This window comes from Salmo salar, chromosome 01, assembly GCF_965601325.2.
Source record: "Salmo salar chromosome 01, fSalSal1, whole genome shotgun sequence".
Lineage (NCBI taxonomy): Eukaryota > Metazoa > Chordata > Actinopteri > Salmoniformes > Salmonidae > Salmo > Salmo salar.
Window position 1 is genome coordinate 13,327,676 of NC_138291.1, and position 14,189 is coordinate 13,341,864.

Below are 14,189 nucleotides of genomic sequence, written 5' to 3' on the forward strand. Positions count from 1 at the left end.
TGCAGACTCTTGTTGCGATTCACTCACTGGGGACAGTTTGATAGTCTGCAGTTAGCTAGTGAACTCCAGCCCATCTTAATGAGATGCTGATTTCAGAGGTCCGTGTCAAAGTTGAGCCCAGGAACATCACAGGCTGTCATTCCCATAGACCTACATCACCATGGGTCGGTTATCATCAAATTTCATTGATCCTATGATGCAAGGCCAGCACCCCTGTCTGCTCAGATAATCAAGAGCGATCATTGCTGTAGGGAGATTGACCTTCTCCGATCATGCCTAATCTGACAGAGGGAGACTAGGTTTAGACAGGATAAACCTCAGCCAATTTTTGAGATGAGAACTAAACTCTTAACATTCCTCATTATGTAACTTCTGGTGTAATAAACATCTGTTATTTACGAGCCGTTGTTTTTTCCTCTCTTACAAGGTAGCGTAGAATGTAGTTAGTGGAGCGGGACCAGAGAGCAGAAATGGCTCTTTGGAGTGACTTGCCATTGGTCCTGTAGGGCCTCTTTTGTAAGGTGAGGGTTCATGGTGTCTTTGGACATCAGAAACGGTAATCTGCACTTAACCAGCACTTAAATTAAGACCCTACATAAGTAAGCCCCCTTTTAGCTGCCCTTTTGTCAAAAGTTGCTTTTGCCCCTGAGAATTGTATTCCACTCTTTGATTTATTTTCTTCGCTGAATGTATGGTCATCAAAGATGAGATATATATATATATATATATAGTGTAAATGTGTGTTTTTGCACCGGCCAAATTGGAAAAAGTTGCTTGGAGCAATTGCGAAACAACTCGTCTGATAATGTGAGGAGTTGTGGACTGTCACATTTATTGTACAGATTATTATAAAGTGCTTCATTTTTTTTATTTTTTACGATTGATTTCCTGAGTCATGGCACTTGTGTGTGGCCCTGCCTTCTAAAATTGTGCCATAATCATTCCACAGTATTTCCAGTTTACAGTCTGAGACAGCGCCAGTGTTTTCCAAGATGGAGACCCTGTCTCTTCAACTATTTGTGCTGAAATAAGGGGAAATATTCAATTTGAGGGTTTCTTTTGTTTTCAACTCATGTATTTTTTGTTTCAACAAAAGATGTCTTATTTTGGAAGCTGTATCGGATAGATTTTATTTAACAAAATCTTGTAATTTTGTAAAGTGGGCCTTATTGAAATATATGTAAGATTTTGTTGTTGCTAGATATGCATCTTTCTCATTAATGCACTCCTGGAGAGTACTTCCTGTTTTTTTTTGTTTTTTTTTATGTGAGAGATGTCATGATCTCGAGCTATGACATGAGATGGCAAGCCAACAGAGATTTGTTGTAGTCTCTGTCGATTTGAGAGTAATGTACGTTTTATCAAGAGCGTGTCTGCTCCGTCCACGCGGTCTAAAGTCATTCTCCATGTGGCGTCCTGTTATTAGCGCTTCAGGAATCAGTCATTCTAACAGGTTCTCTGTTTTCTCTCTCATGCATTCAGGGTTTATTCATCTTGTGTGCTGTATGTAAGTGCTGCCAAAGAAAGAGATGTTCAGGCCTCGAGACACACACACCTACACACACTCCAACATGAACAACTGGATATTCTCCACACACACCTACTCACACTCCCACATAGACACACAGAGGAATTTTGTCCTGTACGATCAAGTTGGAAATCATGTATTTTATATTGCAGTGTGTTTATAAATGGATAGAAATGACTCTTAAGCGGCTGGAGGGAACGTATGGTCGTATTAAAGAGAAACATTTATGAAATCAGATCAGAAGGGTTATTGTGGATGTCGCTGCTCTGAGCTTCTCTCTGTGTGTCAGTGATACACGGCAAACTGTGCGGGATGCTTTTTCTGTCCTAGGGTAATATACATTTGTGCATGTTTAACCTTACCGCGTTCTGCATGTAGGTCTCTCCAAGCTGCCAACTGTACAGTGGATTATGTATTCCAATAAAAATAAAAAAAACTACCTGTTTGTAACCATGTTTTTGTGTCTATCTTGACTATACTTTGTTATGGGAAATTGGAGAACCCCACCCACTCATTTTAGTTTAACAATTTGACAGCACCTTACCCCAGAGTGTGTGTGTGGGTGAGAGCAACACTTCCATTGCTTTATACCCCCGGCAATTGAGGCTTGTCTAGAGAGAGGCTTTTGACTGTGTGCAAGATAAGCAAACTAGCAAATACATCAGGTGATAGGGGAGAAACTTGTGGAATGCCTAGTCAGCACACACCTCTCTGTTAAACGGCTCCACCAGGTAGTGAGAAGGCTAGGCTTGTTCCCTGACAGTCTTACGGCCAGCAGGTCTAGTAAAGGGTTATAGACTTATTCTGGAGACTTGGATTAGTAACAGCAGATGTACAACTGAGTGCATTTGATAGCATGTTGTGATAGCATGCATATTGCTTACGAGTTTGTCAAAAAATGATTTTAAAGCGGTTATGAAGACACCCGGCACATCAGTTGTACAAACTGAGTGTGAATTATCCCATTAATTGAGTTCTGGAAATGTGCTACATGGCTTTAGTTTGGGTCACAATGCAGAAAAGGTTTGGGGAACCACTGTGGAGGTTGAATCAGATCATAATCACCAGGTCGTCTGCTGGATAGGGACTTCACTGTGAACCACTGAGGATGGTACGCAGGTCCCATCTGGAGTGGGTGACCTACATGTTGTGTGTGTCAAGAATACAAATAATCATCCTCTATGCAAAATTGTAATCTATGCAAGTTCGTAATGGTGAGAAAGAACTGTTTCAACTTCCAAGAGCAAAACTTTTTAATATAAAAACCTAGGAATATTTACTCCATTGGTAGAGCATGGAACTTGCAGCGCCAGGGTTGTGGGTTCGATTCCCACAGCGAACCATTACGAACAAATATGAAAATGTATGCACTCACTACTGTAAGTCGCTCTGGATAAGAGCATCTGCTAAATGACTAAAATGTAAAACAAAAAAACAGGATGCGGATGTCTGTGCAGTACTTTCCTGTATACAGACAGATGATTTATGTTTCAAAGTGGTTCTAGAACAATAAGGAACACAAGCTTACATGACTCGCAACCTGTTAGTGCCTGCATTTTGACACTTTATGTGCCCATAGATTATTTTTCATTAATTCTACTGTCATCCTGACTTTGGTCTGAGTACCTCGTCTACGAGTTGTTTCTTGGAACTGCTGTCACATCTTGTGACTGGCATCCGCTTTTTTTGGTCTTTTGTTTTGTGTGTGTACACATTTTTACCCCACCTGTGACGTCTGTACAGGCTGCAGTGTGAGTCACAAGGCTGTTGGAGGAGATGTGTTCAGACAGGCCTCAGCCTTGTGTAACTAGCCTCGACCAGCAGAGAGACATACACCTGCCAGTAGGAGAGCAAAGTGGTGTTTGAGAACTCCAATGGAAACTGTTGTGTGTGTATAATAACGTAAAGCCCACTAGCCACCAACTTCTACCCTGGCCCCATGGTGAACCACACGTGGAAATAACCCAGTGCCAACCTTGATGAGAGCTATTTCAATATATTTCCCAACCAAAGTTACTATAGTTAAGTCAAACCGCCCTACTGTGGTCGAGGGGCCATCATGCCCAGGGAAAATCTCACTAATAATATAGGGGTACTAGTACTAAACTATGTTCCCAAACCGCCAAACCGTGCAATTTCTCCTTGGTCCATCAGACCCCCACAATGGCGTTGGTTGCCAAAGCCTTGCCCAGCCACCACAGACATGCTCCAGGGAGCAGGCCAATGGTCAGAAGGGTCAGAGGACAGGGAGAATCAGTGCTACATAAAGAGGCCACCCAGGTCAGAGATGTGTGGCTAAATCCCAATTATCTCTCTTTCTTCCCAAAGTGTGCACTTGTTCACTGCCCTTTACTGATTTGAAAGGAAATGACTGCTATAAAATCAGGCAGGTCACCCATGATACAAATCAGGATTCAACATCCATGTCTGAGGATGTTGGGAGATGACATGGAAACCCAACGTGCTCTCAGAGCATTTTATATTATTCTGTATGTAAATCCGTGACACTCCATTTAGAATGTTACATTTTGTACGGTATGTATTAATTTGTGGATGTACAGTTGAAGTTTACATACACTTAGGTTGGAGTCATTAACTTGTTTTTCAAACACTCCACAAATTATAGTTTTGGCAAGTCGGTTAGGACATCTACTTTGTGCATGACACAAGTAATTTGTCCAACAATTGTTTACAGCACTTATTAAATGTCCGGAATTGTGAAAAACTGAGTTTAAATGTATATGGCTAAGGTGTATGTAAACTTCCGACTTCAACTGTACGTTCAGAACGTTATGGATTTGCAAAAAGTTAATTGTTAAATTCCAATTTGTGGCAAACGTTAGCTAGGTGGATAAAACTAACATCATGTAACCATACCAAACACATTTTTTCCCCCTGGATTTATGTTTACTATGTTACATCTAGTCTGGGAAACCAGCCACAAGGGGCAACAGTGAGCATTGTTGGAAGTAGGAATCACGGTTGAATGTCTATTTCTGACGTGAGAGCTTGTCTAAGATATATAGTGGAAACTCCCACTAGCCCATGACTCCACTAAACCAATGCTTTCAGATTTGTTGGAAGTAGCCAAGCGAGAGGATTTACTCCACCCAAAATATGTCTGAGATAAGCCCTTTTTTGTATGGAGGTCTATCAGTGTCAAATTACGTGAGGTTTATTTGATCGAATAGAAGTTTCCACATTTTTAGGCTGTTACAAATGTTTTGATATAAGTGGATGCATGTGGCATTCTGGCAACTTTGAGACAAACAATTTACGTGTGTGAACTACAGGCACTATCTGCCCTCTCATTGGCTAGAATGGTCCCACCTGCTCTTGCCTTCAATCATTGACATGTATTTCCATGGTTAGAGCAGTCACCTCGACCAACTTGTCAATATAATAGATCATCTTTGAAAGTAGTGAAAGAGATGATTGGGAAGCACCCTCTGGGTGTGGACACTGGTCAGGAAGCAAGTCATTGACCATCTCCTCCACTCATAATTGCCTGGGTTGTGTTCACGAGGCATGAAATGGAAGAAGTGAAACAGGGAGGTACTATCTGAACCTGTTCAATAACAAAATAAAATTGGGGACACACATGCATTTATTAGATTTGTATACCCAAATGTTGAAAACATATCAAAAAGGTATGCAACGCCAACAATAAAATACACCAAGACAAGCTGCTAAGTACAATAAGTAACAAAAACATTCACAACTGGATTTTTTTCTCAACATAAATCATTGTAAAAAGATAAATACTAACTGCTATTTTTTCCCCCACTACTCCTCTATGCATCATACCCTACACGGTACAGGTCCTATTCAGTAGGAGGCATACAACTAACATTAGCCTTAAAACAATCAATACAATGCACTTGTAGGCTACAACATCGTAGCAGCTAGAATATTTTTTATAGAAAAATACATCAGGTTTAAAATGGGAGTGAAACAGTGCTAAGGTGTTAATGCTAGCTAGGGATGGATCAGCGCATGATTGGCTGTCCTTTGTGGCTTTGTCTGTGTTTCTGGATTCCATTGGCTGCTGATCCTTCTCTTCAGCCCCTCCATCCATTTAATGTTAGGGAGGTGGACCAGTAACAGGAAGGTCGCTGGTTCAAGTCCCGGGATGGGCGACGATAAAGTGGACCTGGGTTAGCATGACACCTAGTGTAGTGTCTTCCTACTGGAATAAGACTGGGAAGTGGGAACCAGATCTGTCCTACCAAAGAGGCTTTCGTTACCTTCAACAACCAGATCCTAGCATGAGCCTGCTCAAACAGCACTATGGTTAACTAGCGGCGCTGGAAGGGACACTAAACCAGCTGAGAGTTCCATTGGAGGTTCCACTTAACTGCATTGACTGTCGAGTTATGAGGAGGGGGAACGATGCAGGATAAGAGATGTGCCCGAGACATGACTGGTGCTGGCTCGGTCCTTTGGGAATGTGCAGTTTGTTTGTCCAGTAACATCGATGGTGGTTAAACATTAACACAAAATTACAGGCACATTTTTTTACATCTTAGTTAGCGGGAGTCACCGACATCACTTGAACATAGAAGAACACTGGTATAAGGGGCAGGGTTCTAGACACTGGGGGAGGGCTGAGGGGCGGCAGTGGGTGTGGCTTGTCGGGGGAGGGTGTACATGGCGCCCAGGAACTGGTCGGCGATGCGTCCCGCCTCTCGCAGGCCGCTGAGCAAAGCGCCGTGCACCGTGGCTGGGTAGTTGCGGATCGTGTGCTCACCGGCGAAGAACAGACGTGGGACGGGCTGCGAACAAAGGGGGGGGGGGATGACAAACATCAAAATGACAAACTCATCAGAACGACTCAGTTTGGTTCAATAAGTTGTGGGTTGGCTAAGGAGGATGATATTTTGCAAATATGCTCTGGTGGTTCCGGGTATGTTTTTTAAATATAAACTTGCGCTAATATCCAGTGTTCTCATTGGCTTAGAGCGAGGTGAAGGTTCTGATGATGTAATAGATGGGGCTTTACACTCTTTATTCATAAGGACAACATGCATGTGGGCAAAATAATGTCGGGTTCGGGCCTTTGCCACTCCATTCACTATATACGAATCAAAAGTGTGATGCCAGTACTGAATTAAGTAGTGGAGTGTGTCACTAGGGGTTCAGCAGTGATGGTGACACCTTATCGTATTTGATCTGGTTCATTATTACTATACTTATTTCTCAGATCCGCCATTTTGAGAAAAGATGTGAAGATTTGAAGATGTGCATCCATAGATGTTATACTAAATTTGGTGCCGATTGGTCCAGTGGTTCTGGATAAGAAGACTTTTAAAGTAGTCAACCTCATTGAAAATGATCAAAAATACATCAAATTGAATTCTGATATTTGGCAAGCGTGGATGAACATTACATAAGTAACTCGTCCTAGGGCAAAGTTAAATTTTTCCTGATCGTGGCACAGTGGGCACATAGCTGAACCCCGGCATTGCTGCTTGCAGCTATATTTATATATGTAGTGTTCACAGCCTTAATCACAAAGCAGAGTACTGCACAGAATTAGCCTATTCCTGGACTTGAAAGCACTTTGAATGGAGATTTTCCACTGAGTGTACTTATTGACCCAGGACTAGGCTTAATTTGTATCTGGCAAACTGTCTCGTAATGTATCGTATTTCTTAGTGGTCAGATGTGTTAGTAGTCCCATGTGTTACCTGTGACGCTCCGGGGATGGCGGGGCCGGGGGTGATGGGCTGGGCCATGAGGTCATAGTCGTTACCGGAGGAACCGGCCGCAACGTACGAGTAGGAGCCCCGCGCCCAGGGGTCGGCACGCCAACGCGTCACCACCGTTTCCTTGGGCTGCCGTGACAACAAAGAAAAGACAGATTCCATGCCGATATTAGATTCCAGTAAACATGGTTGGGAAACACTAAACAGTTCCAACGCTAACCAACATGAATAACTACATATAAACAATTTTTTCATTATGTATTTGACTGGTGGTGGAAAGGACTCAAACTATAGAAATGGATATTATGATTCAAGTTTACGTTACGTGGTGGGAGGACCGGTGGCGGCCATATTGAGTGTTATTCTATTTTTATGTACAAATTCACACATACCTGAGGTACTGCGCTGCTTCCGAAGATACCTTTGAGGATGGCAAGGCAGCGTCCGACAATGACATCGTCGCTGATGTTCTCCATGATGCCGGCCGCCTCTCCGGCCATCAGCGCCAGCAGTATGGGGGCTGGGAGGGGGGGAACACATGGGTCAATTTCGCAGTAACACTGTCAAAAAGGCATATGTGAAAATGCAGTTGTGTAAACTAACTATGTAAAAATTCTTTATAGTGCTACTTAAGTCGTTTTGTGGGGTATTTTTACTTTACTATTTATTTTATTTAACTAGGCAATTCAGTTAAGAACAAATTCTTATTTACAATGACGGCCTAGGAACAGTGGGTTAACTGCCTTGTTCAGGGGCAGAACGACAGATTTTTACCTTGTCAGCTCGGGGATTCAATCTAGCAGCCTTTCAGTTACTGGCCCAACACTCTAACCACCCAATGCTGCATCAGTGCCACTTAAAAGTTTGTTTTTGGACAATAATTTTCTACGTGCTGCTACAACTTTTACTCCCCTACATTCTTAAAGAAAATCAGTACTTTATACATTTTCCCTGACACCCAAAAGTACTCGTTACATTTCAAATGCTCAGGCAGGACAGCTATATGGTCCAATTCACAAACCTATCAATATAGCGCTATGGCAGACTTACTAAACACAAATACTGCGTTGGTAAATTATGTCTGAGTGTTCGTGTGCCCCTGGCTGTCCGTAAATAAAAAGCAGCAAGACAAGTGTGCCATGTGGTTTGCTTAATATGAGGAATTTGATGGATGGCATTTACTTTACTCAAGTATGACATTTAAGTAATTTTCCCACCACTGTACTGAAGTACATTTAAAACCAGATACTTTTAGACTTTACCTCAAGTAGTATTTTAATGTGTGACTTTCACTTTTACTTGAGTCATTTTCTATTAAGATATACTTGAGTAAAAGTAAAGATGACAATTGAGTAATTATTCCACCACTGAAAATGTAATGTTCATTTAGAGAAGGAAATTCTGTCCCAAGTCAAAATGTGTGACTACATCCAAATATCAACACGTCTCTTAACTCAGTTGCTTATAAATCTATCCTCTCCTTTATCTGCCACGAGAGAAGACCTAACAATTGAAAACCACATGGTAGAAGAAGCTTATCATCAGGCTGGCTTTCACCTGGTCAGTTCTTTCAGATCAGTGCAATAAAGGAGATGAAAGGATATCAAAACAAAGAGTCAAATTAGGCCCATCACAGTTCAGAGAGAACTGACTAGTTCACTGTGCTCACCTTTAGGGGTGGGCGGTATACTGTATTTTACATGGTTTCAGTTTTTACTTTACCTTCTATAATGGTATTTGAATGCTTGGTTTGTTAAATGTGATATGCCGTGTATAATGTCCACTTTTATAGTTTACTTTGCTACTGGAGTCATCTCTCTCTCTCCATGCCGCTTTCCATAGATTTAGCCCCGCCCCTGACACTCAAAGCACATTTGTTTTTCCTTGAGCACGAGACACTTGCGTTCAGTCTGCATGGTCAATGCAGCACATGTTCCTCGACCACGAAACACATGCATTCAGTCTGCATGGTCAATGCAGCACATGCAACAATGTTGATGACAACGATGCTGTTTTCACTTTGCTTCTTAATATAAATCCACTAGCGTTCTATAATGACACTATTAGTTTGTGTTTCTTACATCTGCAAATAGCTAGTTTGTCTTTTCTTAGGAAGTTGGGCCTAAACCTTGTTAGCCGCTAATAAATGTACTGAGTCAGAGCAAACGTAACTAGCTATACAGCCTGATAATACCAGTGCATGGTTTGTGCAACAGTATCTTCTAAATCAACGAGGAATATGTGAAGCAAGAATGTTAGCTACATAAAGTTGCTAAGAGAGAACATTCAATGTAGCAAAAGATTAGAGTCCGCTAGGAAACACTTGTCAACACTTCAGTTCCTACCCTGTCACAATAACTCCTCCCTGGCATTTTCATTTGTTGTCAAGTCAAACACTGTATTCAGTGTCCACTATTATATTCTACATTTTGAATAATAATTCAATTTCAATGATTCCAACAGTTCACCCAAGTGTTTTGCTCTAAATCACAAGACAAATCGCAATTGCAACATTTGGTAAAAAAATAAGGCCTAGATTGTTTGCCCTATATTGTGCAGCACTACGTGTCAGTGTGGAAATTATCTCAAATGAGTGCAGCAAATTGTTAACTTTTATTATTAAAAACATAACTTTTTTGACAATGATATGATATTTTGTCCATATCTCCCAGCCCTACTCACCTTTGTAAAGGTTCCAGAAGAGGAAGAGTTCTCCCCTGCTGGCTGTAGTACTGCCCACATGGCCAAACAGGTTCACACTGGGGTCCCAGAACACACGGTCAAAACACAGCACCACCTGGTGACGGGAGGAACACACATCAGCATGAGTACCTCAATACACCCCACAGATACCAGTCTAGTCAGGACAGTTTCCCAGACACAGTTTGGAGTTGAGCAATGAGTCAATAAATTGGGCAGGGAGCCACAGATTGCGGGAAATTCTGAGCTCTAGGCCTTTCTGATGACGCTAGTGATCAGAACGAAACCAGAAGTGTCAGAAATCAGAACTGAACTGTTTTATAAAGGAGACACCAGAGGGAAAGCTGGAACCGGACCAAATGTGAAGTCTGAGCAACTGCATTTCAACATCGTTCTGACCCACACTATTAAACGCAACTGAATTATATAAATCTCTATTGTTCCAACTGCCTATTCTATATTTGTAAGAGGTTGTTTAAGACCCATTTCACGCACAATAATATTTTCATATGCAAACACTGTCATTAGATGCAGATTGCTCCATTCAAGTGATCCAGAGACAGAGCTCCCTCTGGTGGCCACGAGGTGCCACAAAAAGGTCTCATTGCATAATAATGCAGCATTTTCTGCTGCAGCCGAATTAGCAGATTGAAACTCTGCAGTAGATGATGCACATCAGGGCTCAGGAAGAAAAAAAGAGGAACGAGAGAGAGTGGGGGAGGACTCATCTGATTACTAACAGATTTCCAAAACACTCACTCACCCGCACACATTCCTCCCTCCCTGGATTGCTATAAAGCAGGATAAATAGCTATGTTGGGGAGAGGTAACCTTGTACTTTTTTCAACATTTTTAATGAAGCCATAAAGAGTTGGTTACAATCCCAATTTCATCCTTCAGAAAAGGTAGAACAAATAAAAGAGCAAATAATATGGCTAAAATCCAATGTACTAATACAAATGTATAAGGGAGGTATCATGTTTATGAACGACATCGTAAATAAGGACTGTAAAACTGTTACACCAGCAATTCAAGGTGTATGGCGAGGTGTATAACCAACTCATCGCAGCTCTGGCACAAAAATGGAAGAGGCAATTGCTCAAAGTAATGAATTGGTTTTGTCTGCCTCCAATGAAAAACCATCCATAGCCTAAAATGACTAGTATAAATCAGAAAATGTATGAGTTTCAGTTAAGGTTGATAGGTTTGACAACTATGCTGAATAAAATTCATGACAGTTGGGAACAAGTCTGAAGGTCCCAATACCATGGCAACGGGTTTATGAACTGATTTACAAGTGACGCATCGAGCCGTTCTTTTCAATTTAAACTATTATATAAAATTCTCGCCACAAAAGGAATGCTTAATATATGGGGCTTTGGACAGTCAGCCCTGTGCAGACTGTCATGAGGGAACAGAATCAATAGATCATCTCTTTTGGTACTGCTTTTGGCATCAGGTCAAGGAGTGGTTGTTCAGTCATAATGTCTGTGTACACAAGGACCTATAAACAGTACTGTTAGGAGATCCGGAAAGCTATAATCAATCAATGGGAAATATGATTATACTCTTAGGTAAAGTGTTTATTTTTAGGGCAATCTCTGTAGAAATGGTCCAAATAGAGAGGTTCAAGACCCCCGTAAGACATCAGTAAAATAGAAGGACGTGTTGCAAAAGGACAGAGTAAAACGGTAATGTACTGGGAAAGATGGGTTAGTCTGAACATCTAAGGGTTGGAATTAAGACTGGAGTGATTCATTGATTGGCCGATACACTTGGAGTCCAGTCCAATTAAGAAAAAAAACGGTATATATATTTATACACACACAACCAGTCAAAAGATTGGACACACCTACTCATTCCAGGGTTTTTCTTATTTTTTTAAAACTATTTTCCACATTGTAGAATAATAATGAATAATAATAATGAAACCTTAAACTATGAAATAACGTTTGAGATTCTTCAAAGTAGCCACCCTTTGCACACACTTGGCATTCTCTCAACCAGCTTCATGAGGTAGTTTCAATTATCAAGTGTGCCTTGTTAAAAGTACATTTGTGGAATTTCTTTCCTTCTTAATGCATTTGAGCCAATCAGTTGTGTTGTGACAAGGTAGGGGTGGTATACAGAAGATACCAAATAAGGCTAAAAGACCAAGTCCATATTATGACAAGAACAACTTAAATAAGCAAAGAGAAACAGTCCGTCATTACTTTAAGACCTGAAGGTCAGTCAATCCGGGAAATTCCTAAAACTTTAGAAGTTTCTTCATGTGCAGTCGCAAAAACCATCAAGCACTATGATGAAACTGGCTCTCATGAGGACCGCCACAGGAAAGGAAGACCCAGAGTTACCTCTGCTGCAGACGATAAGTTCATTAGAGTTACCAGCCTCAGAAATTGCAGCCCAAATAAATGCTTCAGATTTCAAGTAACAGACACATCTCAACATCAACTGTTCAGAAGAGACTGTGAAATCAGGCCTTCATGGTCGAATTGCTGCAAAGAAACCACTACTAAATGACACCAATAATATGAAGAGACTTGCTTGGGCCAAGAAACGATGAGTCCAAATGTGAGATTTTTGGTTCCAACCGCCGTGTCTTAATGAGACGCAGAGTAGGTGAACGGATGATCTCCACATGTGTGGTTCCCACCGTGAAGCATGGAGGTGGTGGTGTGATGGTGCTTTGCTGGTGACATTGTCTGGCACACTAACCAGCATGGCTACCACAGCATTCTGCAGCGATACACCATCCCATCTAGTTTACGCTTAGTGTAAGGGCTATTTGACCAAGAAGGTGAGTGATGGAGTGCTGCATCAGATGACCTGGCCTCCACAAATCACCCAACCTCAACCCAATTAAGATGGTTTGGGATGAGTTGGACCGCAGAGTAAAGGAAAAGCAGCCAACAAGTGCTTAGCATATGTGGGAACTACTTCAAGACTGTTGGAAAAGCATTCCAGGTGAAGCTGACTGAGAGAATGCCAAGAGTGTACAAAGCTGTTATTAAGGCAAAGGGTGGCTACTTTGAAAAATCTCAAATATAACATATATTTTGATTTGTTTAACCCTTTTTTAGTTATTACATGATTCCATGTGTTATTTCATAGTTTTGTTGTCTTCACTATTATTCTACAATGTAGAAAATTGTAAAAATAAAGAAAAACCCTGCAGTAGGTGTGTTCAAACCTTTGACTGGTACTGTATATACACAGTGCCTTAAGAAAGTATTCACATCCCTTGACTTGCTCTACATTTTATTGTGTTACAGCCTGAATACCCCATAATGTCAAAATATAATTTTGTTAAGATTATATTTTTGTTCAGTGTATCTAAAAACAAATGTACACAACATGTAAAGTGTTGGTCCCATGTTTAATGAGCTGAAATATAAAATCAGAGATTTTCCATACACACAAAAGGCTTATTTATCTCAAATGTTGTGCAAATTTGTTTACATCCCTGTTAGTGATAATTTCTCCTTTGCCAAGATAATTCATACACCTGACAGGTGTGGCATATTTAGAAGCTGATTAAACAGCATGATCATTATATAGGTGCACCTTGTGCTGGGGACAATAAACAGCCAGTAAAATGTCCAGTTGTGTCACACAACGACACAGAAGTCTTAAGTTGAGGGAGCATGTTTGTGCTTTTCTAATAACCAATTCGACTGTGTTCTTGCAAGTGACTGATTGATTGTGCCGTGGAGGAATCCTCACTATCAGTGTCTGCAATTTGGCAATACGCCCAGAATATTGTTGTGAGAATGAAAGGGATATTTCAGTTTCAAGTTCTCAGCTTGGAGAGAAGAAGTCTTGTGAGGTATTTGTCGGTCACGTGCATGAACCAAACATTAATGATGAATTAATTATGAATAATGAATGAGCTAAATCATGCAAATATAACTTGTCTGTGTATGCAGTATATAAAACAACGGGACTGCCCTGGCAGAGCTCACTTCAGACAGGTACTTTATGCATCTAAATTTGACTGTGACCTCTCCAGCATGCCGTTAATAAACAATGATTCATTTAAGATTGACTTTGAGTGTCCCTGTGTAGAATTTCCACGACAATGTAATTGTAAATTCTCAAAAATCAATTTAAATTACAGGTTGTAATGCAACAAAATAGGGAAAAACACCAAGGTGGGGTGAAAACTTATGCAAGGCACTGTATACATTTCATTTCCATTTTTCAACAAGTCCTCCAATCAGGGGAGAGTGGTGCAGGGGCATAATAATAAA

The 14,189-nt window shown here is 41.0% G+C and overlaps 1 protein-coding gene across 3 annotated transcripts in view; it reads right to left on the reverse strand.

Annotated features, from left to right (window-relative positions):
* Positions 1-5,117: 5,117 nt before the first annotated feature.
* Positions 5,118-14,189, reverse strand: part of LOC106562352 (lysine-specific histone demethylase 1A) — a 29,297-nt gene continuing 20,225 nt past the window's right edge. For all 3 annotated transcript variants that reach the window (XM_082966267.1, XM_014127435.3, XM_014127290.3), the window contains 4 exons: positions 9,919-10,033; positions 7,629-7,756; positions 7,219-7,365; positions 5,118-6,303 (listed from right to left, as the gene is read on the reverse strand). In XM_082966267.1, the coding sequence (XP_082822393.1) occupies positions 6,118-6,303; positions 7,219-7,365; positions 7,629-7,756; positions 9,919-10,033 (576 nt within the window). In that variant the 3' untranslated portion in view covers positions 5,118-6,117. The remainder of the gene's footprint in view (positions 6,304-7,218; positions 7,366-7,628; positions 7,757-9,918; positions 10,034-14,189) is intronic.